Source organism: Acomys russatus, chromosome 4, assembly GCF_903995435.1.
Source record: "Acomys russatus chromosome 4, mAcoRus1.1, whole genome shotgun sequence".
NCBI classification, from domain to species: Eukaryota; Metazoa; Chordata; class Mammalia; order Rodentia; family Muridae; genus Acomys; species Acomys russatus.
In genome coordinates, this window is record NC_067140.1 from 63,974,045 (window position 1) to 63,997,847 (window position 23,803).

General features: G+C 44.1%; 1 protein-coding gene across 1 annotated transcript in view; it reads left to right on the forward strand.

Moving 5' to 3' along the window:
* The window catches only part of Acoxl (acyl-CoA oxidase like), a 257,256-nt gene that overhangs the window by 123,764 nt on the left and 109,689 nt on the right, over positions 1-23,803 (forward strand). The window contains 1 exon segment of the mRNA XM_051144918.1: positions 10,097-10,108. Coding sequence (XP_051000875.1) covers positions 10,097-10,108 — 12 coding nt within the window.

Genomic DNA, 23,803 nt, shown 5'->3' on the forward strand with positions numbered 1-23,803 from the left:
CTCCGACATTCATCAACAGGCTCCCTAGAGGGGTAGGCCCTCTGGGCCCTTCCCCATCTATGGAAGACTGCTGAAAAGTCCAGCCTTGTTCAGGCCCAGGGCAGGTGATCTCAGCTGCTGTCGGTTCATGAATTCCGTGTTACGTTCAGAAAACAGTGGGTTTTTAGCCCCCTTCTTTCTATTGTCTGACTCTTACATTCTGTCTACTGCCTCTCCTTGGATATGCCCTGAGCCAGAGTAAATGATATAAATGTCTTGTTTAGGGCTGAGTACTCATTAATCATGGCTAGAGCAGCCATGAGTCTGTTTCACTGCAGAGAAGCTTCTCTAAACCAGGCTTAGGGTAGTGTATATCCATAAGAATAAATGTAGCCGGGCGTGGTAGCGCACGCCTTTAATCCCAGCACTCGGGAGGCAGAGGCAGGCGGATCGCTGTGAGTTCAAAGCCAGCCTGGTCTACAAAGTGAGTCCAGGATGGCCAAGGCTACACAGAGAAACCCTGTCTCGAAAAACAAAAACAAAACAAAACAAAACAAAAAAAAACAAAACAAAACAAAACAAAACAAAAGAATAAATGTAAATATTTAGAAGATAGTATTATGTGATGTCAAATTATGAAAACGACAGTAGTGAGTCCTTCCCTGTCCCCCCCCCCCCAAGGCCCTATGGCCTCTCTATCCATGAGTTTTTGAACAGGTTTAAAGTACCAAACATGAACTCTCTTCTATGACCTTAAATCCATTCAGGTATCTGCCATTTACCAGTCATGACACTATTGCTCCAGTGACTGCATTTTGCATTGCAGGCTGGTATTATGGCTTGAAAGGTTCCCAGCTGTATAGGGCTGTTAATGACTTTTCTCCTCTGGCACCTTCCAGCACCTTCCAGCTGCCAGTAGGTATGCTAGCCAGCGGAAAGGGGGCTTCTAGTTCAGTTCTGGCTTGATTCCTCTATGTCTTGCCACCAACGCCTGTCCTACCTTATTTCAGGAGACTGGATCTCTCTCTGGACATGGAGGTCACTGATTTAGTAGATGAGCTGGCCAGTGAGCTCCAGAAACCCACCCATCTTACTTCTCCAGGGCTGGGATTGCAGGTGCATGTCACCACACACAGCTTTCTGCCTGGGTGATGAAGATTAGAACTCAGGTTCTCATGCCTGGACAGCAAACAGTGTACTGACCGAGCCATCATTAACCTTATAGAGAAAACCCCAGACTTGGCGTTAGGTTAGTTATACTCAAAGCAAGAGTGCCCGTGGCAGCTCATTTTGGGTACATGACAAATGAGAGGCCATGTCTAGTATGAAGGCAGGAAATCGGAGACGGGGAGAAGAAATCATGCAATGTGCTGTGCTGTGAACCTATCTGGCACTAATCTTTGCCTCTTCTTGCACCACAAGCAGTCCTCCTAACCTGTGAGGCACTCCTCTTAACTGCTGGCTCTCATGTTTGTCACTATTACCTAGTGTCACTTAGGGAGGGCAGCTTATTTCCTCAGTGAGGCCATTTTGAAAGCACATGTATTATGCTATTTTTTTTCCGATTACAAAAGCAATGCATACGCAGTGTACAAGTGTTTGAAAACAGAAAGCACAAAGAAGGAAGTAGATTTATGGCACCCTGGGCTTCTAAGCAGTGACTAGTTTCTGAGCCACATACTGCGCATTGTGTGTGTTTAAGTTTTATGTGCTCCCCTCTTGCCCACGAGACAGCAAGGATGGTGCTTTAGATCTCACAGCAGTTTTAATGTCTGGTGCCACTTAGGGTGTATGTATAACATAATTTAACTAACCAGCCTTCTGTTATGTAACGGTTTATTATGTAACGGTATATTGACCTATCTTTGATACTGTTTTTTTAAATTCTGTTTTCTTGGGATCACATATTTAAATAACATTGACACCGTGCACCAAGGTTGTACCTAGTTCTACTCCTACCAGCCACCAAACAGTGAAGCTTAGAAGTTTCTAGACCAGCGGCTTTCAAGTTCTCTTCATCATGACCTCAGATAAAATACATTTTTCATTGTAAATCAGAAATTTCTTAAAAATTAGAAATTTTCATGTAATGGCACTGGCCTTCCTATCCTGATGTGTTTTTGGTAATTTCTTTTTATTTTAAGAAATGCATGTCACCATGCATTACTTTGACTTCATGACTTTCTATGTTTTGCTGTTTTCAAAACACAGCCAGGCTTGGCTTTCTGATGAGACCTGAATCTTACTCTAGGCAGCTGTAGGATGCATACAGTGTTGGAGGATACGTTGTCTGGTCCAGGCTGTGGGAACCATTCTGTGACTGGATTGTTTCTATTTCTCTCTTCCCTGCTTAAGATTTTGTAGTTGAAGGTGAGAAAGAATTCTGGCCCTTAATAATCTATTGAGAGCTAGAACAACATAGTAAGCGTCTTTCCCTACCCGCCTGGACTTCCACATCTCACTACTACGGCTGCTCTGGAATATCTCTGTGGGAACCTTACAATCCTCAGACTCCTTTTGCCTACAGATGTACAAATGGATACTTCCTTGACATGCAATGGCTGCTTTAATTACATAACCACTCTAGGCTGGGAAATGCTTAGGTCTTAGGTGGGTTGTTTTGGTCAGTTCTTGGTTTTGTTTTGTTTTTGTTTTGGAGTGATGGGTTACTTTTTGGAAGAGTACTATTTTGCTGCTTAAAGAACCTTCTCAATGAAGTTGATGTATGGAGGGTGTAAGCCGAAGTGGAACTTGGAAACTAAGTCATTTCTAACCCTTGCTTCCAGGTTTCCATTTCTCTAACTAGCTCTGCCTTTGCAGCAGTGTTGATTGGTTTTTTTTTGTTTTTGTTTTTGTTTTTTGTTTTTTGTTTTTTTGTGGGCAAAGCCCATGATGCATGGCTTTCATACAAAGAAAGAGAATGTTTTCTGAGTTTATTGAAGTAGTCCATGCTATCTGGAATTGTCATAGCTCAAGTTCCCGTGAACACATCACAACCCAAGTGGCTAAGGGAAAGTGTGAAGTAAGGACACACTCTCTGTTAGACAGTGACCCTAGGCCACATATCCTTGTCCAAAAGATAGTGTGAAGCAGGTACTGTGCACTGTGTGTGGTATTGGGAGGCTCAGAGACTTTAGTCCCAGTAATTGGGGCATTTCTAGCTGTGTTTGGGTAACAGGCAACAGATTTACTTTCATGACCTAAATAGCAACAAAAGGTCAATCCATATCCACTGAGCTGTTTGCAAGGCACTGAACATCAGGCAAGAGTCAATGAGCTTTGACCCACACAAGCCTTACAACTGTCCCAGTTCACTGCCTTGAGAGTGCTTCTAGGCTGTGCCTAAGCAGAGGAAACCGAGACAGAGCCATTTGAACCCTCTGTTGAAGATGTGGAGCTCAAAGTCCCAGGAGATCAAAGCCTGTGAATTCACAGGACTGAATGGCAGACCAAGCAAGAGCTCAGACCTACAGCAGGGTTCTGTAATGAGTCACCGGCACCTCTTAATGCCCGTGTGTGTGTGTGTGTGTGTGTGTGTGTGTGTGTGTGTGTGTGTGTCTAAGAATCCTCCCCTGAATGAATCCGCCACTCCTTCTAAGGCCGTAACAACAAACCGAAGTATGATTTTACCACAGTTCACCCTGGGGACCGATGAGTTTATTGGGATGAGTCATAGAACATGAGGGAGAAGCAACCGACAGGAGCATGACTAACTCCAAACAAGTGCAGAGAGAAGTCTTTGCCTGGTACAGATGACGAGATCATTTATAAAGAGCCCCACCTGTATGCTCTGGTGCTAGACTGCAGGCCACATCCAATTAGGATGGACCTCTATGAAAATGGCTGGGATATCTGGTGATGGTCCTATGGCTGTTCCCATCCTTCTCTGAGGAAATGCCAACAGCCCACAGGCCTGATAGTGCTGGGTTCTCAGCTCATCTCAAGCAGATGGCGGCAGTTTGGCTCAAGGATAGCTCCTTTACAAGTGTGAGGGTAAGCCTTAAAGCTGAGCAGAGAATCTCCTAGAAGCACCAGAAAACAGTGCTCAGTACTAGCACTGTATTGGGAATCAGTGTTTTTGCCACCTTAAAAAAAAAGTGTTCCATATAAAGGAATTACCTATAAAATTGATAGCAGATTTCTCACTGGGAGCAAGGCAAGGCAGAGAATGTAGAAAATCATTTTTAAAGTTCTGAATGGGATAAAAGCAACCTAAACTTGTACACCCGACACAATTATGTTTCAAAAACCGAAGTAAGGTAAAGAAAGATTCATCACATAATTGCAAACATTGAAAGAATTGGTCATCAGCAGGTTTTCGCTGTAGGAAATATTAACAGAAATTCTTGGGCAGAAAGAAGAGGATCCCAGGGTGAAAAGTATAAAATTAGTAACTGCGTAGATAAGCAAATAAGGTGTTCTCTCAGTATTTAAAACACACACACACACACACACACACACACACACACACACACACCTGCATTATAGAAACGGTCTCATGGTGTAGCCCTGACTGGGATCACAGGTGTGCACCACTCTGCCCAGCTTAAGTATCTTTAAAATGAAGATTACTTAAACAAAAGTGACAGCCTTGTAGCCTGAGGTCAAGATATAAGCACGGAGCTTCCATTCTCAGACTTTCAGCTGAGATCGAGTGTAACCTAAGATGCACGGCAGTAGTACAAAGGGCGGGAGGGAAGAGAAGAGCTCTACTGTTGAAAGGTTCTCAGGCCACAGATGGCCACGTAACAGCACTTGAAAGTATATTGGGAACAGTTAAAGATGTGCTCTGGCTGAGTTAGGACCAGACGTGTCGCATGTTTGGGATAAGCCTCTGGATTTGGGGGTATTTTAATACACTTTACTGGGTTGGAACTCTGAAGCACTTTAAAATCTGAAACCTTTTCCAGATTTTAGAGCATTTGGGATTTCCGGTTTTTATATTGTAAGCATTGAGATCTCTGCCAGAAGAACACAAGATTTATAACTGGCGTGCGATTAAAATGGAATTTGAACAATACCTAAGTAATCAGAAAGGCGGGGAAGCAGTGAGAATGCTGAGCCAGGTGTTTGCACTAAGTGGTGGCCCAGCAGTCTTTGAAGCAAAGCCCCGCCCACTTCATATCCCTGACTCATATGCAAATTGGGTTGTGCTGACTAACCCTCCACTCCACAAAATACCAGAGTCCTCCTTCCCTGTTGGGGGAGCAGTTTGAATCTGATCTGTGACTTTGAAATGATACCAACTTGGACAGGCTGCTCACCTACATGAGCCAGTTTCCAGAAGTCTGCAGACCAAACAAACAATGGAAGTCCACCACTGGGCCAGCCCCTCCTTTTTCTATTAGCCCCTTTGAGACAGCTTCCTGGTGTTTCCTTCAGAGGGAGGTAAAATGGGTTATTTCTCACCCCAGACCTCTTCTCTAAGTCAGGGAGGGCAGGAAATGGAGTTAGCAAAGACAAGGTTGCTTTTGGTGCGCTGCAGTTTGGCTTCTACTCTTGGTATGTAAGTGGAAAACCAAACTGGCCGTGTTCAGATGTGATGAAAGTCTCTCACCTGGCCCTGTGGGGAATCTGTCATTGAAAGTTTCACTTTCCTGCCTCTGGGAGGGCCCATGGTCAGAGGCCCTGGCTTCGTCACCCATGTTCTTTCTTTAAGGCTTGTCGGTGTTGATCCAGTTCTTAGGACTGTTCCTAGACTATTCTTGTGCATTGTCTCTTACCCAGTTCAAACACTGAGATTGAATTATCTAAACTCATTCAGGAGAGGAGTGCGGACATGACGTTGGTTTTACATTTTTGCCTTTATGGACATACGGAAAAGGTATCTTATCCTGGCAGAGGTGCCACTGCATTTGAAACCTCATGGTTGAGGCTCTTCCCACAGAGGACCTTTGTTTCTCAGCTCTTTTTTAAAACTTAATTTGTTTTTATATATGTTTGGTGTTTGTCATACATACATGTCTGAGTGAGAGGGTCAGATCCACTGGAATTTGAGTTACAGACCAGACAGTTGTGAGCTGCCATGTAGGTGCTGGGACTTGAACCAGGGTCCTCTAGAAGAGCAGCCAATGCTCTTAACTGCTGAGCATCCAGTAAATACAGCCAGTCCTCTGCACCCTTGTATCCCATCCTTGGCTTTAACCAACTGCAGATTGCAAATATTCAGAAAGCAATTGTAACTGAACTAAACATGTTTGGACTTTTCTTTTTTCTTTTTTTTTTTTATCATGACTCCTCGATCAATATTGTATAATAAGCATTTACATAGCATTAGTTATAAGAAGTAATCTGGAAATAATTTAACACATTCAGGGGTGTGTGCAAAGGTGAAATGTAAACACTATGCCATTTTATTTATGGTTGTGAGCCTAGCCTTTAACAGCTGAGCCATCTCTCCAGCCCAGCTATGCCACGTTATATAAAGGACTTGAACATCCAAGATTTGGGTACCCGCAAGAGGTTCTGGAACTAATCCTCCACAGACATCCAGTGACAACTGTACTTGATTCCCTTTCCACTGAGGGACAACTGTACTTGATATTCCCTCCTTTCCCTTTTATGGAACGACAGAACAGATCACATTGATAAACCTTAGCTTCTTTCCTTTTCTTTTCTTGTTCTTAATCACACCTTATTGGACACAAGTGGGAGCCACCTGGCTGAGGTCCTCAGGCTGAGGCTTTGGACTGGGTCGGCTAAGTCCATAGCCTCAGGGTCTATAGAAACAGGCCTGATTTTGGACACAACTTATGGTCTTGCAGTCAGTCTCCTTACATTGGGGGAGAGGCGGCAGTAACTACACCTGGATGCCCATACCCACATCATATGGCCTCTGGCTTGGCTCCAGAAAGTACCAATCCTGAGTTCTTTGTGTCTTTGAGACTGGTCTCCCTAGCAGAATTTTATGCACCCCCGCCCCCCCCCCCCCCCCGTGGAGCCTGCTTATTCTGCCTCTCACTGTTCTGCTTCGCCTCTGTGTGTTCCAGAATCCCACACAGACCAGAGCAGGCAAAAGCAGAGTAAAGAAATAATGGAACAAAACTGAGCAAGACGAAGTCTCTGCGGAGCTGTGCGATCCAGCGTCCTGATAAGGTTATCAGCAAACAGGCCTTGACCCTGCCTTTTATGTTTCACATGAAGCTGCTGTTTGCTGTTCGGGGATAAAATGCAGCTGGATGAATCCTGAGTGATTACATTCAGCGATTGCATAAGAAAACACTGAGACGATGGTTATAAACTAAACCATGAGAGGCGGGTGATACATGGCCCCAGCTTATGCAGCAGACTTCATCCTCAGGCTAACTCCTCGGGGACGGTCAACACCACCTCACTTATCTGGCACCAGCTAACCCTGGAACAGAGCCAAGGCCTGACATAAACAGAATAACTCTCTGGGAAGCCCAGAGATGTGGATGAGCAGGAGCTCTGGAGCAGAAGGCCTACATCACTCCCGAGGGAACCTGGCCAGTCTCGCCTGGGAGCCTTCACGCTTGGCTCAGGGTCCAGGTACTTTGCAAAGGGAGCCTGAAGCTCTTTGAATGCAGGTGGCTAAGAGCACCCAGGAATACCTGCTGGTAGCTCAGAAGATTCCAAAGAACTATAGCTTTGAAAACAGCCTTAAAAATCCAGGAACAGGGGGCTGGAGAGATGGCTCAGCGGTTAAGAGCATTGACTGCTCTTCCAGAGGTCATGAGTTCAATTCCCAGGCTAGTACCATTAACTGTCACCTGTGCTTTCAGGTCCAATAGATGTATCATCTGGAATGAAATAGACAGCATTTATTTAAATCCTCAGCTTTCAAAACAGACAAGTAGGTCAGCCTGACTCCGATCTGTGACGACAGAGACTGGCTTCCTGACCAAACTGTGGATAAGAAATAGGACCAAGAACAATTCTGGCTGATGCCTGGGTCATGTGTTATGAGTGGTGCTGAAGGTTCTGGCTCTCAGACATCGGCTGGCTGATGCTGCATCTGTGTGGGGCTTAGGTCTGCTGTAGCGGGGTTAGGTCTGCTGTAGTGGAGTTAAGCCTGCTGTAACGGGGTTAGGTCTGCTGTAGTGGGGTTAGGTCTGCTGTAACGGCTTAGGTCAGCTCTAACAGGCTTAGGTCTGCTGTAATAGGGTTAGGTCTGCTGTAATAGGGTTAGGTCTGCTGTAGCAGGGTTAGGTCTGCTGTAGCAGGGTTAGGTCCACTGTAGAGGGATTAGGTCGGCTGTAGTGGGATTAGGTCTGCTGTAGCAGGGTTAAGGTCTGCTGGAATTCACCATAATCCAGGAAACTGGGACGCAGGTGGAAGGAGTCCCTTACTCAGGGCTCAGTGAAGTAAATGTCCAAGTGTTGACATTATCATGGCTGTCCCTTGCAACGTTGTCAGCCACTATGCACTCTGCGTCATTTTCATTTTCTATAGTTCATCGTGATTGCTCACCAACTCTCTGCCTTCAAGTTTAGGGGTCGGGAACCCCTTTCTCCTAAGCATTGAGATTCTCCCAGAGGAATCCCATCATCCTAGAGCTGTGGATTAGAACCTAGGCCTCTCTACTGTCACTCTGAGAATTATGCAGACAATAGCTAGTTTGCCTGTGGTGGTTTATAAGGCAACACAATAAAAATTACCTTATGATTTAAACGATTTCTCAGCATTATTCCAAGATAAGAGGAATAGACCTCTTTTCAAAAGAAATTTTAATTTTAAGTGAAAATACTACTAATGTGTGTGTGTGTGTGTGTGTGTGTGTGTGTGTGTGTGTGTGCATACGTCATGTGAGTGCAAGCACAAGCACCATATGTGGGGAGACCTGAGGACAACTTTCAGGAGTCAGCTCTGGGGATGGAAGTCAGGCCATCAAGTTTGCTACAGGATCTTTTATCTGCTGACCCATCTCACTGGCCCAGAACTTTTCATTTTTGCCTGCCTTAAGTTTTCTAAGCCCCTGAAAGGTCAAATACCTGGGCTGTGTAGATTTCCAAGGAGCGGGGGCTGTTAGTTATTTTGTGACTTAGCTATGGATAGGAGGCCAAGGCATAAGATACCAGCTTCTCAGATTTAGTGAAAGGAGGCAGACCCTCACCTCCACTAGGTGTGGTGATGCACACCTGTGATCCTGGTTGGAGAAACAGAGACAGGAAGATGCACAAGTCCAAGGCCTGGGCTGCACAGTGAAAGCATCTCAAACATATATACAGATGTACACAGAGAGAGACAAACACACAGACACACACACACAGACAGACAGACACACACACACACACACACACACACACACACACACACACGGCAAAGTCGCTTGTAAGTGGGGCCACCTTCTGAAGATGGGCCCTTGCATGTGGGCAGATGAGTTCCCAGGGAAGAGGGCTCTAGGCAGGGGTGGAAACAAGAAAAATACATAGGCCAGTATATTTGTAAATTTAAAAATGAAAATATCAGACCTTCGAAACCCAAGGATCCTGTCTATGCTTAGGATTTTGCCTTTTTTGAGTGTGACACTGGGAGGCCTGGAACTTTTCTCTTTGTATTAATTAGTTTTTTTTTTTTTTTTTTTTTTTTTTTTTTTTTTTTTGGTTTTGTTTTTTGAGACAGAGTTTCTCTGCATAGCCTTGGCTGTCCTGGACTAACTTTGTAGACCAGGCTGGCCTCGAACTCACAGCGATCCGCCTGCCTCTGCCTCCTGAGTGCTGGGATCGCCTGGCTCACACTGTATTTTGTCATTTTGAAGTCACTTGGTGGGGGTGGGGTGGGGATCATGCCTGTATGTCAGCATCTCTGTGTTATCTCCGCAACCGTCTTGTGTTACTGGATCCCATCTTGTTAGGCAAATTAGAGTGTGCAGTAACAGGCAGTAAAACTGACCCATGTCACTGATAAAGGAAAGAGAAATTGCTACAGGGATCCAGGGATGATTAATTTCATTGGCAACCTTCCCCTACGAATCTCAGCCCGAACGTCTTAGGGGAGAAAGCAAGGTGATTATAAATTTCGCACAGAGTGGAGAGCATCCAGACGTGCGAGTGGATAAAGGACAATCTGGCATGGGCCCTGAGCTGCCTTGCCAAACTTGGAGTCTGCCGTGTAGCTGTCTTTCTCGTTCTTTTTCCTCTTCTGAGATAATGTGTAGCTCGTGAAAAGGGTCTGCCCTGCATAAGAGGAGGAACCAAATGGGATGGAAGTAATAAGGCTTCACGAGTTGACTTCTGAGCGGTAATCGTATGAGCTAGGATTCTTCCGGGTGAAAGTAAGAGAGGCTCATTACTGGCTTACTCAGGACAGCAGGAAGAATACACCTTAGGAGGGGAGGGGAAAAGACAAGTGGAAGCAGAGAGGGTGAGTAGGAGGGCAGGGGGGATGGAGGTAGGGAGGGCAGGAATTTGAGTCTTATGAGAACTGAGAGCCAGGACGGTTGGAATTCTGGGTCTCTCTGTCCCTCCATGTTCCCAGATTCAGCCTTTTTATCTTTCAGGGTCTGCCTGGTCTTGCTCTTTCTAGTATTTGTGGCTTCCCTTTGGGTATGGGATCTATAGATAGGCTGAGCAAGGTAGTGCAAAAATGCAAGAGTCTGAAATGCTACAAAACAGAAAACTTTTTGAGTATCAATATGATAAAACAAAGGAGAAAAAAAAAAATCTCCCACCTGACCTCCCTGGCAACTTGAAGCTAAAAGACCGGCACACTGGACATGGTATAAAATGACCTTTAGACTGTGCGAGTGACGCACATGTGAAGCACATGTGTATGAAGCACATGTGTGTGTTTAGAAGTAGAATTTAGCCCCAAGCATCCTAGCTTGTTTTCTGTATCTGTGATAAGAGAGCAGGAACTCTGAAAACAGAGCATCTATTACACTCTCTCCAACAACCTCCGCTGCATATGTAACTGACCCTTTGTCACCGATGCATACAAATGTTTATCTTGTGTCCAATGACCACATAAAACTGTCATAATTGTCTTAATAATTGGTTCATAGTTTTTTTTCTTGGATGACGATTATAGTGTCTGTGAAAAGTGGTTGTTTTCTTCATTTATTCCTTTACACTTTTTGTGTTTATTTCTTGGTCTCTTACCATGGAAGTGGAAGAGGATTTCCTGTGCGATGGTAGCAGGTTAAGTACCCACATTCGTGTTTTATTCTCGACTTTAACGTGGATGCGCTTAATGCTTTGGTGCGGGAATTTGGCACAGACTATTCTATTAAGAAAGGTCTGTGTTATAATTTGAGTATAGACTGTTCCCTATAGGTTCGTATGCTTGAACACTTGCTCCCAGCTATTAGTGCTGTTTAGGAAGATACGAACCTTTATGGCCTCACCTACTATTCCCCCCGCCCCCCTCCTTCTGTCTCTCTCTGTTTCCTGTGTGCAGACACAATGTTATCAGCCAACTTCCTGTACCTACTGCCATGTGTTTCCCATCACAATGGGCTCTATCCTCCTGGAGCTGTAAGCCAAACCATGTCCTTTCTCCCTTAAGTTACTTTTTGTTAGGGCATTTTTAATCAAGCAATAGAAAATAAATGAATATAGTTTGTTTCTCTCCTGGTATATAAACAGATGTGTTTATATGTGCACAGATATGTGTATACGTTATGTTAATAGGGTTTCTCAATGTCTCCAAACCTTGAACTCAGGGCTTATAAAACAGCTCAGCTGTCATATGGAATAAATGTGCTGCTGCTAATGCTTGTTTTGAGTTTGCCATCAGCAACTGTGAGTGAGGTTAGCTTGTGTTATGCTTTTCTGGTGTGCTCTTATTCTCGGCTGGTTATCAAAATGTATACTGCTCTCAGGGCTAAAGAGGTGGCTAAGTGGATAACTCGTTTTCTCAACAAGCAGGAAGGAGCCTCTGAGTTTGGATCCTTAGGACCCACATAAAGCCAGGGAGCTGTAACACCAACTGTAATCCCAGACCCCAGGAGACAGACAGTGGGCGTCCTATAGGCTAGCTGAGTCAGTGAGACCTGGGCTCAAATAAAGGGCCCTGCCTCAATATATGAGGCTGAGAGAGACTGAGAATATACTTTATGTCAACTATGGACCCCTACATGCTCTCTCTCTCACACACACACACACACACACACACACACACACACACACACACACGCACACACACACTCCTTCCCCCTAAAACGTGTGCCTACACAGGCACACATGCATTTATACCAACTTGTACACAGGAAAAATATTATGCCACCTTCACTACATTACTTCAAAGTGTTTCTCTTTTTCTCCTGCGATCTGGAAAACTTCACATGGGATTGAGTATTGAGTGGTCTGTCCCTTGAATCTCTGGCACAGACAGCTATGGGTCACACAGGCCTAGTGGTTTCTTTCTAAGAACATGTGAGATGAATGATTTTGCTTCTTCAGCAACTATAAGCTATTTGGATTTCTTCCTCCTTCTTGGATCTATTTTGGTAATTTTTTTCTCTATTTTTTTCCGTTTCTTCTTAGTTTTAATTTTTCCTGGAAGAAAGTTCACAGCCCTTTCTTATCCTTTTAATTCCTGATGTATCTGTGATCATGACTCCTCTGTCATTTCTACTGACATTTGTTTTTCCCATTCACCTTATCTCTAAACTTATTTTGTACTTATTAAGTCATAAGCTTCTTTCTGTTTTCTTTTCTGCATCTGTTTTCCTGTTGGGTAGATTTTTTTTTTTTTTTTTTTAAATATCATTGTCTTTTTTTCCATCTTCTTTGAGTTTGTTTTCCTACTTATAGTATCTTTCTAAAAATTTTGTAATTAAGATTTTTTTTGTACATTTGTGGTGTGTGGGAGCATGCCTGTATGTGCTCTCATGTGCATGGGTGCACATGTGTGCAAGTGTGTGGAGGCTTACGACTGAGTGCTACCCACCTTACACACTTACTGAGCCCAGGGCTCACGGTGTCACTAGTCTGGTTTGTCAGTTTGTTTTGGGGTTCCTTGTCTCTTTGGGATTCACAGAACCCTTGCCAGCTCAGCTGCAATCCAAGACTTGGATCACACCTGATTACAGGTGTGCTGACACGCGTTTATGTGGCTCTGGGGACCTGAATCCTGGTTCTCATCACCCTGCTGAACCACTTGCCCAGCCTTCTTCTAGTGTCTTAAGAGTTATTGATTTCCTCAATTTCCCTCTTGTTATACACATTTAATGCTACAACTCCCTGTTGAAATACCACTTTGACGTTATCAACTGTGGTTTAATGCAGAAGACTTTATTAATTCTAAATGTATTTTCATTTCCTCCATGGTTCACTGACTCATATGCTTCTTGAGTGTTTTTTAATTTCCTGATGGGTTCAGCTGTTGTTAACCCTTTACTTTGTGTCAGGAGCCCATCTTTGCACTTGGCACTACTTAACATAAATTCTGACAACAGCTATATGAGATAGAGCTAGTGTGACTGCACTATTGTGTATGTGAAACACAGGGCACATGGCATTTCAGCATTTTTCCCTGACACTGCAGGGCAGCTGAGCAGACAGGTCTTGGTTCAACCCCAGGCCTTTCAGCTCAGGCCTAACCAGTACACAATCATTGTCTTGGTTACTGTTTTTGTTTATATAATAACTATTCTTTATTCATTTGTTTTCCTGTTCAATTCCACCACAGTGAGAGGACATGACCAGCATAGCATAGACTTTCAAAAACTTGTCATGACCTACACTGTGGCATGGAGTGTGGTCAGTTTTCAGGTCCATCTCAAAGGCATGCACGATGTTATCTGGTGTAGTCTCCAAGGTGACCAGTAGCCCAAATTTGTTGTTATGATAATGGCTTCTGTAACTGTTACCTCTGATTTTGATCATATTGAAGTTTGCTAGTAGATGCTCACCCAGATAGGCTTGCCTTATCATCCTGGTGAATTAAGTCATTGTTTTTTAGATAATGACTCTTCTTCATCCCCAACAATGTCTTGAGGGGAGGAGGATGGCTCCGGCCCTAGCGCTGAGGTTTAGAATTCCAGACAACAAACTCCCCGGACTCCACCCGAGGCTGGAGCTGCCACTGACAGCTCCCTCAATCTTCTTGGAGGGAGGAGGGCACAGTGTTTTTGAAGACATTTCTCAAGCATATTTTTGGTGATTTCTACTAGACCGGTTTTGAAAACAGTATCTAGACTGCTGCAGTGGCAGAGGCGAGTATCCTAGGCTAATCTGCCCTCCTCTCCTGTGGACACCCAGCTTGCACTTGTCAAGTCACCATGCAGTCACCATGCATTCCTGGTGACTTAAGTCTAAAGGCTCCATACCTGCTCCAGCCTGCAGCAGCATCCGCCGTGGTAGAGTTCTTTTCTTGGTCTCCCTTTTGGCATTCAGGATTCTATGTCCTATAACCCCTTTCCTCTGCCAGTCTCCTTCTACCTCACCTCTTGAGGTCTGTCCTCTTCCCTGTGTGTGGTCCCCTTAGATACAACCTCTTTGTGGAGTTTTAAGTACTTCCTGGGGGTAAGGGCTGTTTCCATGCTGGACTTGTCACATCTTTAGATTCCCTAAGTTCCATCGCCATTGAGATCAGTCTGCTGGGAGGTCACACTGTCTCTCTCACATTAACATAAATTTGAATATTCTCCCCCCTACTCCCCTCCAGGAAGGGCCTCTGTTGACTTGCAGAGTAGCAGCTTCCCTCTCTGTCATAAGGGTGACCATCTACACCGCAGCCCTTCATGGTATCTCTCTGCTCCTCCTGGGCCTCCCGTCTTTACACCACCAGCGGGTCTAAGTCTTGCCTTTCTTCTTGTTTCTTACGGTCTGTGCTACACTCAGCAGCTGGAGTCATCTTTTAGAATAAAATCAAGTGATCTTGCTCCAAATCTTAGCATTTATTTTTAACTCTGCTTTACTCCTAAGCTACCAGAAAAGAAGTGCCCAAGGTGGTTCCTGAGCCCCAGTGTGACTTGACCCTGGTCGGCCTCCCTCTACTCCCTGTCTGCTTTGTGTGATCTCTGTTGCCCCCTCTCTGCTCTCTCGGCTTGTATAGGTAGCTCCTACTCCTAGCTTGGCTGTATTCATTCCTATGAGGTTCCAAGTTAAACAAGATACTCCCTGTTTAAAAAAAGAAAAGAAAAGAAAAGACTAGGTCTTGCTGTGTTGCTTAGGCTGGTCTTGAATTCCTAGGTTCAGCTGCTTCTCTCTGTTGAGTAGTTAAGACTCCAGGCACATGGCACTTTGCTTTCTCTTGTTATTCCCCCCACTCCCCCCAGAACTATTTTTTTTTTCTTTCTGGAGCTTGCCGTGTGTGTGTGTGTGTGTGTGTGTGTGTGTGTGTGTGTGTGTGTGTGTGCGCGCGCGCGCCTATGTGTGTGATAGAGAGTAGAGGCCAGAGAGTACTCTTGGCTGATGTCCCTCAGGCACTGTCCTTTGTTCTGTTGACCTAGGCTCTCTCACTCCCTGGTATTTGCCAAGTGGGCCAAGGACCCACCTGTCCCTGCTTCCCCAGCTTGGGGATTACAAGCATGCCATGCTCTTTTGTGTGTTTCTGTGGGTTCTGACTGTCTAACCTGGGTCCGCGTGCTTGTCCTGACTGTGCCATCTCCCCAGTCTCATTATTGCAGATTTTTAGTGACCAACTCTATTTTACTGGTCTACCTACTGATACCTATCTCTCTTGAGGACAGGGCCATGTCTGATTCATTATGGATAGCATAGTGTCCACAACACAGGGCAGACATTTAGGGACCATATTCCTGAAGGAATAGCCCCTCGCCCTGGCCAGTTTCTAAGTTCTGAGACTGCAATACAGTAACAGAAGGGTCACTTCGAAGTGTGGAGGGTAAAGTGGGCCAGCTCATCATCAGCTCTGTTGGACCCAGAGCTCTGGAGTCAGAAGACTCAGCCCCGATCTGGGCTGCCAGCAGAAGGGTTACAGTCAGTCTCTGCACGCTTGCCTCTTGCCTGTACGAGTGAATGGTGGGGGCTTGCAGAAACAATATTAGCACAGCTCTAAGGCAGTCCCCTGGCTGTGAAGGTCTATTTCTATTTCATTGGCCCTTTCCCTAACAAATAAGATTGATTGCATCTGTTTCTTCTTTAAATTAACAAAATTTACCCTCAGTTTGTTTAAAAAGGGGGAAGAAAGCCTGTTTCTAATTTGTTCTGATACATTTATTAAATGTAATCATTCAGGAAAAAAAAAAAGACCCTGAGATGTTGAAAACAGCAGGAAAATATTAAACTCTCAAAATGCAGAGCTTGAATCATAAAATCTGTTTCATGGGCTCTTTCTGAAATGGGACATAACCTTAGTGGCATTTGCAATTAGCTGCTAAGAGGCTCAGTGTAACCCAGAGGGTCTAGAGAGAGGGTGGCGCATCCTCCCAATATGTTTCCTCTTCTCACAGATGAGGTTCTGGGCTGTGTCACCCACTGAGGACTCTTGGCTTTGGAGCATGCATTTAGAATTCCCTCTGTCTAGCCCGCATTTCTTCCTTTCATTTTCTGTTGTTTTATTAAGAGCGAAGTCAGCTAATGGAAAATATTACTCACTTTTGGAGGATGATGACTTTTTCTTTCCCCCACTCCCTTCTCTTTTCCCATTCTCCCCTATAAGCTCCACCAGGAATATATAAACTAATGCCCCACTTGGGGGACCCGAATAGAAGGAAGAAAAGCTTCCCTCTATGCTAAAGCCCTAAAGTGATGCTAAATAGCTGAGAAGGGGTCCCCCAGCCCCCCAAAGATTTATTCACATTTGTGTTATCAATACATAGGTGTATAGTATTTGGGAAATGTGTGTGTGTCTGTCTATATGGTGTATGTATAACATAACTATATGGATGAAAAAAGATCCTCAACAGAATGTTAATAAACTGAAGTGAACAGCACATTAAAAGATCATCCACCATGGCCTAGAGAAATTCATTATAAGGATGCAAGGCTAGTTTGATATATGCAAATCAATAAATGTGACATCACACTACCAGAGTGCACAGTGACAACATACGATCATTGTCATAGATACAGAAGACAGTGCTTGACAAAATTCAGCATCCCTTCATGATCAAAACTCTACAAATTAGGCACAGAAGGGAAAGTACTGAAATTCAGTGAAGTCACATGCCAGACTCATAGTGAACATGCAGAAAGGGGGAAAGTTCTAAGATTTTCCTCTAAGATCTGGAATAAAACAAGGAAGCCCATCTTCACCACATTTAGTCAACATGGCCTAGAAGTCTTAACTTGAGCAACTAAACAAGAGAAAGAAAGAAAGGGGCATCCAAAATGGAAAGGAAGCTAAATTGGTCCTGTTTGCTGATGATAGGCTTATGTAGAAAAACTGCAGTAAAATATATAATGAATATCCTACAGAGTTGCAAATGAATTTAATAGGGTCTCAGGACACAAAATCAACACACAAAATTAGCAGCACTTCTACATATTGATATAATATGAGATAAACCAATCTCAGACATAATAGCTACCAAAAAATGACTAGGAATAAATTTAGCTAAAGTGGGGGTCAGGAGAAAAACTTCTACCAAAAAACCAAACCAAAACAATGTAACATTGGCGAAAGCAATTGAAGAAGACACAAAAAGACACAAAGCTGGAAATGGAGCCCGTGCTCTTGAATGGAAATAATATCATTAAAATGTCCATAGCACCCAGAGTGCCTTACATGTTCGCTGTACTACTTACCCAAACTTTAATGCTGTTCTTCACAGAAATGCAATGAACACTACCAAAAAACCCATATGGTGAAAATATAAAGATCTGAGTAGCCAAAGCAACCTTGATAAAAATGACTAACAACTCAATGTGTCACACTACATGGCTGCAAATCCATAGCGATGAAAAGCAAGAGTCTCACATCAAAACAGACAGAGATGATGGAACAGAGTGGAGAGCCCAGAAACAGACCCATGCATTTAACAGCCAAGCGGTATTTGACAAATGTGTGAAGAACACCTGTGGGAACTGGGATCTAGGAGGGGGTGAGGGAGACAGAGTCACGAACCTGGGAAACAGACTCCAGAGACCAGCATTGGGGTGCAGAGCTGATTTATTGTGCAGCAGCACTTTTATACAGACTTTGGGCCAATGGGGAATCAAGAGCTCTGGGGCAGCCAACCATCCCACTGGCACTATGGGGAGGTGCCAGGCCACCAGTACCCAAGGGGACTTCTGTGAAGACGGGGAAGCAGCCAATGCCATGGTACAGGCCCATTCTGAGGCTCCACAAGTTTGTTAGGATCCTCTCTTTTGTGCTGTGCAGTATGCCAGAGGGCACGGGCACTCGTACTGTAGCAGAATGGAAGCCTCCCTTGTGGTCCACTGGGCCCCCATCCTGGGGATGCAGTACCCACAAATGCCCATGGAAGAGAGTAGAGTCTCCTCAACTAATGGGAAATGGAGCGCGCGCGCGCACACACACACACACACACACACACACACACACACACACACACAAAACAGTTGAACCAGATCCTTGTCTTTAACTATCCACAAATCTTAGGTCAAACTTGACTGAGAGCTTAAAAGTGAGACCCAAACAATAAAACTATCTAGAAGAAAACAACACAAGGTATTGGTCTAAGCAAGGATATTTCAGATACCACTCCCTCCCAAATGAAGACAAAATAGATCATGTCAAACTAAAGGATGTCTGTGTGGCAGAGGAAACAAGAGAGTGAAGAGATAACCTATGATATGGGGACGTATTTAAAAATTAAACTTTGGGCAAGGAGATAACATGCCCAGTGCTCTTCTGAATATCAATAAAGGCATAAACCGGAAACCCTAATTAAACACAGCAAATGAGAGCCAGAAGACAGTTTCCTGGATGAAGCACTTGCTGCCCAAGAGTCAAGACTGGAGTTGGGTCCTCAGAGCTCACTTGAAAGCCAGGCAGGTGCAGTGGCTGCACAGAATCCCAGGGCTCAGGAGGCAGGGACAGGGGATTCTCTGCAGCAAACTGGCTAGCTAGATGCTGTTGTTTCAGTGATAAGTGTCCCCCATAGGCTTATATATTGGGACATTTGGTACCAGTTGGTGGCACTGTTTGGGAAGATTATAGAACCTTTAGGTCTAGGAGGTGAGGTGGTCACTGAGGGTGGGCACAGCCCCATTAGCATTCCCGACTACCAGGCAGGCTTCATGCCCCTGCTGTAACACCTTTCCTACCATGGTGGACTATATCTCTTCTGAAGCTGTAATCCCAAATAAGCCCTTTCTCTCTTAACTTTCTTTTTGTTGAGATGTTCTTTCATAGTACAGAAAGGTAACCAATACACTAGACCAGGCAGAATGAGTGAGGTCTGCAATCAGTGAGAGACTCTGCCTTGAGAAATATAGTGGAGAACTGCAGGCTTGTATTTTTTTAAAAAATCAATTTTGTTTTAGTTTTTTATGCCTCTTTCTCCCTTCTCCACCCCTTATCCCTTCCAACTCCCAACAGCCAGGCATGATAGAAAGGTTAGAGGGAAAAGGGGATAGAGTTTCCTTTAGCTACTTCCTGCTGGCTAGGGTTGTTGGGTTCTTTGGGACAAGTCCAATCTTTCATTTCAGGACATCTCCAACTTTTTCTTGTCAAACTGCAACAACAGCAACCAGGAGCAGCAGGGGGAGCAGCAGCCTTCTTCTCTCTCAGAGCCCTCATTCTCTCTCTGGGCTCTGGCATTTATTCCCTCTCTAGAGTCCTCAGAATTAAACTCTCTGCAGCTGGCAAAGAGCTCCTCTCAGAGACTGCACAAGGCAAATAGTTTGCCGTTGTGGACAATCTGAATTGGCCCAAGATCCCACACCTGGGAATAAAACAAAAACATGTTTACATAACATAACTGAGTTTTTAAAGACACCAAAACTTTCCACTACAGAGAGCAATTGAAGAAGACACTCACATCAACACTGGGCCTTGTCTTAGTTAGGGTTTCTATTACTGTGAAGAGACACCATGACCATGGCAACTCTTAAGGAGGCAAACATTTAATTAGTTAGGGCTGGATTATAGTTCAGACGTTTACTCTGAGGCAGCTGAGAGTTCTATATCTGGATCCTGAGGGCAACAGGAAGAACCAATGAGCTACTAGGGCTGGTTTGTACTTCTGAGATCTCAAAATTTTCCCTCAGTGACACACTTCTTCCCACAAGGTCACACCTCCTAATAATTCTACTTCCAATGGGCCTATGGGGGGAATTTTTATTCAAACCACCACAAGGCCTCTACGTACACGTACATGTATACTTTCACCCACATGTATGCCCACACACATGCAAACATACATACATGTAGTGTACTTCACACAGACATATACAGAAAAGAATTAGACAAAAGATTTAAGTGGATTTTTTGTAAGAAATGAGGTAAACAAGTGGCTGCTAAGGACATAAAATGAGACACAGCATCATAAATTATTAGGCAAATGTAAATTAAAACTACAGTTAGGTATCACCTCCTCCAGAGGAACGGTTATTTTAAATGTGGTGGAAGATAGCAAGTGTTGGTTAGGATGTGGAGAAGAGGAAATTCTTGTATGTTGTTGCTAGGAAAGTAAATGAGTGCAGTTGTTACGGAAAAAAAGCACGGAGGTTCCTCAGAAGACTAAAAATAATGTCATAAAATCATCCAGAAATCTCACTACTATATATGTGCCCCAAAATAAATAAAACTACCATGTTAAATGTAAGTCTGCACTCTATGTTCTTTATGGCACTATTTGTAATAGTGAAGGTATACAATCAATCTACGTATTCATCAATGAATGAATGAAGTATGTTTGTATACGTGTGTGCATATATAATATTACACATAAATTACTTAGTCTCAGAAATTCTATTGTAGTAACAGAAAAGGGACCAAGAGAAGCTCCAGGATCACAGCTAATGATAGCTATCTTTGTAAGCATGTATGTGTACACATATATACACGCACATACCATGTTTTCTTTGTCTACGTGTGAGGCCATAAAAAGAATGAAATTCTGATATTTTATGACACTGTATATGAACCTGTAGGACATTATGTTAAGTAGAATGATCCAGGTACAGAAAGGCAAATACTGTGTGCATGACCTGATCATGTAGAATCTAGAAAGTTTGTACTATGGAAGTGAAAGCAGAATGGTACCTTCTCGAGCTTGTGGGTGGTGAGTGGGACTGTAGCAAGACACTAGTCAAGGGTATAGAATTATGGCTAGGAAAGGGAAATGGACTTTTAAGAGATTAGTTGGTAATGATATATTGTATTCTTTAAAAATTTTAAAGAGTATGGGTGCTATGGGTTTTTACCACAAAAGTGATAACTGTGTGAGGTGATGTGTTTGTTCATTAGCTCGCATTATTGTTTCACTATGTGTTTATACTTAAGAGTATGTTGTTGTACGTGATAAAATCATATGCTATCTGCCAATTAAAAAAATGCCTTATAGGAAGACTCAGTTTCTATCCCAATCTCTGGCTAAGACTTTCAGGGTACATCTCTGTTGACCTAGTGTCCAATTATAAGTGAATATATACCATGTATATCTTTCTGGGTCTGGGTTAACTTACTCAGGATGATCATTTCTAGTTCCATCCATTTGCCTGCAAATTTCAAGCTTTCCTTGTTTCTAATAGCTGAGTAGTATTCCACGGTGTACATGTGTCAGTTTCTTTATCCATTCTTCAACTGAGGGACATCTAGGTTGTTTTCAGATTCGGGCTATTATGAATAAGGCTGCTATGAACATGGTTAAACATATGTCCTTGTTGTGTAGTGGAGCACCTTTTGGGTATATTCCAAAAAGTGGAATAGCTTGGTTTGGAGGTAGCCCTAGAGTCAACTCAAACTACTGTACCACCCAAGAACAATGCATGCAGTAAACCTAGATCCCCTATCCATATCTAGCCAATGGACACCACATTCTCCACAATTGTGTAGAGAGCAGGGACTGACTCGGACATGAACTCAGGTGCCCCCTATTTGACCACTTCCCCTTGGTGGGGACCTGGTGACACTCAGAGGAAGAGTAAGCAGGCTACCAGGAAGAGACTTGATAGGCTGTGATCTTATAGTGAGGGACAAGGTTCCCATCTGTCACAGACCTAGGGGAGGGGAATAGGGTGAAAGAGGGATGGAGGGGGAATGGGAAGATACAAGTGAGGGCATAACAAATGAGATACACTCTGAATAAATTACTTAAATAAAAATTAAAAATTAAATAAAAATTTAAAAATGCCTTTAAGGGGTTGGACATGGGTTGGCTAAGAGCATTTGCTGCTCTTGTTGATGACTGGAATTTGGTTCCCAGAACTCACATGGTGGCTAATAACTGCCTATAACTCCAGTTCAATGGGATCCAATGCCTTCTCGGGCTTCCCTGGGCAGCCGGCATGCACATGGTGCTCATGAAGACATTCAGGCAAATCAGTCATATACATAAAATGAAAATAAACAAATTTTTAAGAAAGAAAGGACAAAGTGCCACTGTGGGCGGGGGCAGGGGAGTTGTTGTTTGGTTTGGTTAATGTTTTTAGGGCTGGGGAGATGGCTCAGCGGGTAAGCACACTCACTACTCTTGTAGAAGAGGGCCCAGCTCAGTTCTCTGCACCCATATTGGGTGCTCCACAACTGCCTTCAACTCTAGCTCCATGGGATTCAATGATTTCTTCTGGCTTCTGTGGGGACCTGCTGTGGCGCGCGCACACACATACACACACACACACACACACACACACACACACACACACACAAATAAATATTTTAAAAGGCAGTAAAAAGGAAGTAAGAAAGGAAAAGGGGAAATTAGATAAGAAAAGTGAGAAAGGAGAAGAAAAACAGGAAGTGAGACTCTTGAGATAAATGGGAAGAGGGAAGGAAGGAAGGCAAGTGTGTGCTGGGGTGTGTAAAGTAAACAGACAGCTAGGGGATCAGACAAGTGGGGAAATTTGACTTAATACTGTTGAAAGTAGATAAAGGAAGTGAGAAGTGTGAAGTCTATGGGGGTAGAAAGAAATCCAGATGTGAGGCATGAGAAAGGGGAAGTGAGAAGTGTGAAGTCTATGGGGTGGAAAGAAGTTCAGGTGTGACACATGAGAAAGGGGAAGTGAGAAGTGTGAAGTCTGTGGGGTGGAAAGAAGTTGAGGTGTGACACATGAGAAAGGGGAAGTGAGAAGTGTGAAGTCTGTGGGGTGGAAAGAAGTTCAGGTGTGACACATGAGAAAGGGGAAGTGAGAAGTGTGAAGTCTGTGGGGTGGAAAGAAGTTCAGGTGTGACACATGAGAAAGGGGAAGTGAGAACAGAGAAATAAGAAAGAGGAAAATTGAGTCCAGCCAGTGAGAAAAGGGAAGTGCACACATGAGATAAATAAGAAGAAGGAGGCGTGTCGATAAGCCAGAAATCTGGAATTAAAAAAAGGGAACCAGAAGAGGAGGTGAGAAATGTGAGAAAGAAAACAAACGCACATGAGAGAGGGAGGCACGAGAGAGAGGAACTGAGAAAGGAGAAATACAAGGCGAGGGAGAGTAGAGCCGGAGACAAAGGAAGCCGGAAGTGGGGAGTAAAATCACTGAAGACATTAAGAAGTGGGTGAGGGAACTGTGAGAAGACAAATGCAAAATGAGTGAGAAAGGGCAGATGAGGAGGAGGAGGAGGAGATCTCCAAGGTGACCCCTGTGTGTTCTCCCATGAGCTCCCCCACAATTGTCCCCGGGCTCCTTGTTTTCCTCTGTGTTACCTCATGTGGACTTGAGTCTGTCCCCACAGGGCCCTGCTGTGATTAACCCCAGGGCGACATGTGTGCTGGGGTCTGGTCGGCACAGGACCGTGGCTGCCTGTCCAGCTACACACCTAGTTGACTGCGCAGCCTCAGCCCTCCTTACAGGTTAGAAGCTTGGCGAGGGCTGCTCCTCTCCTTTTCCTCAGATGC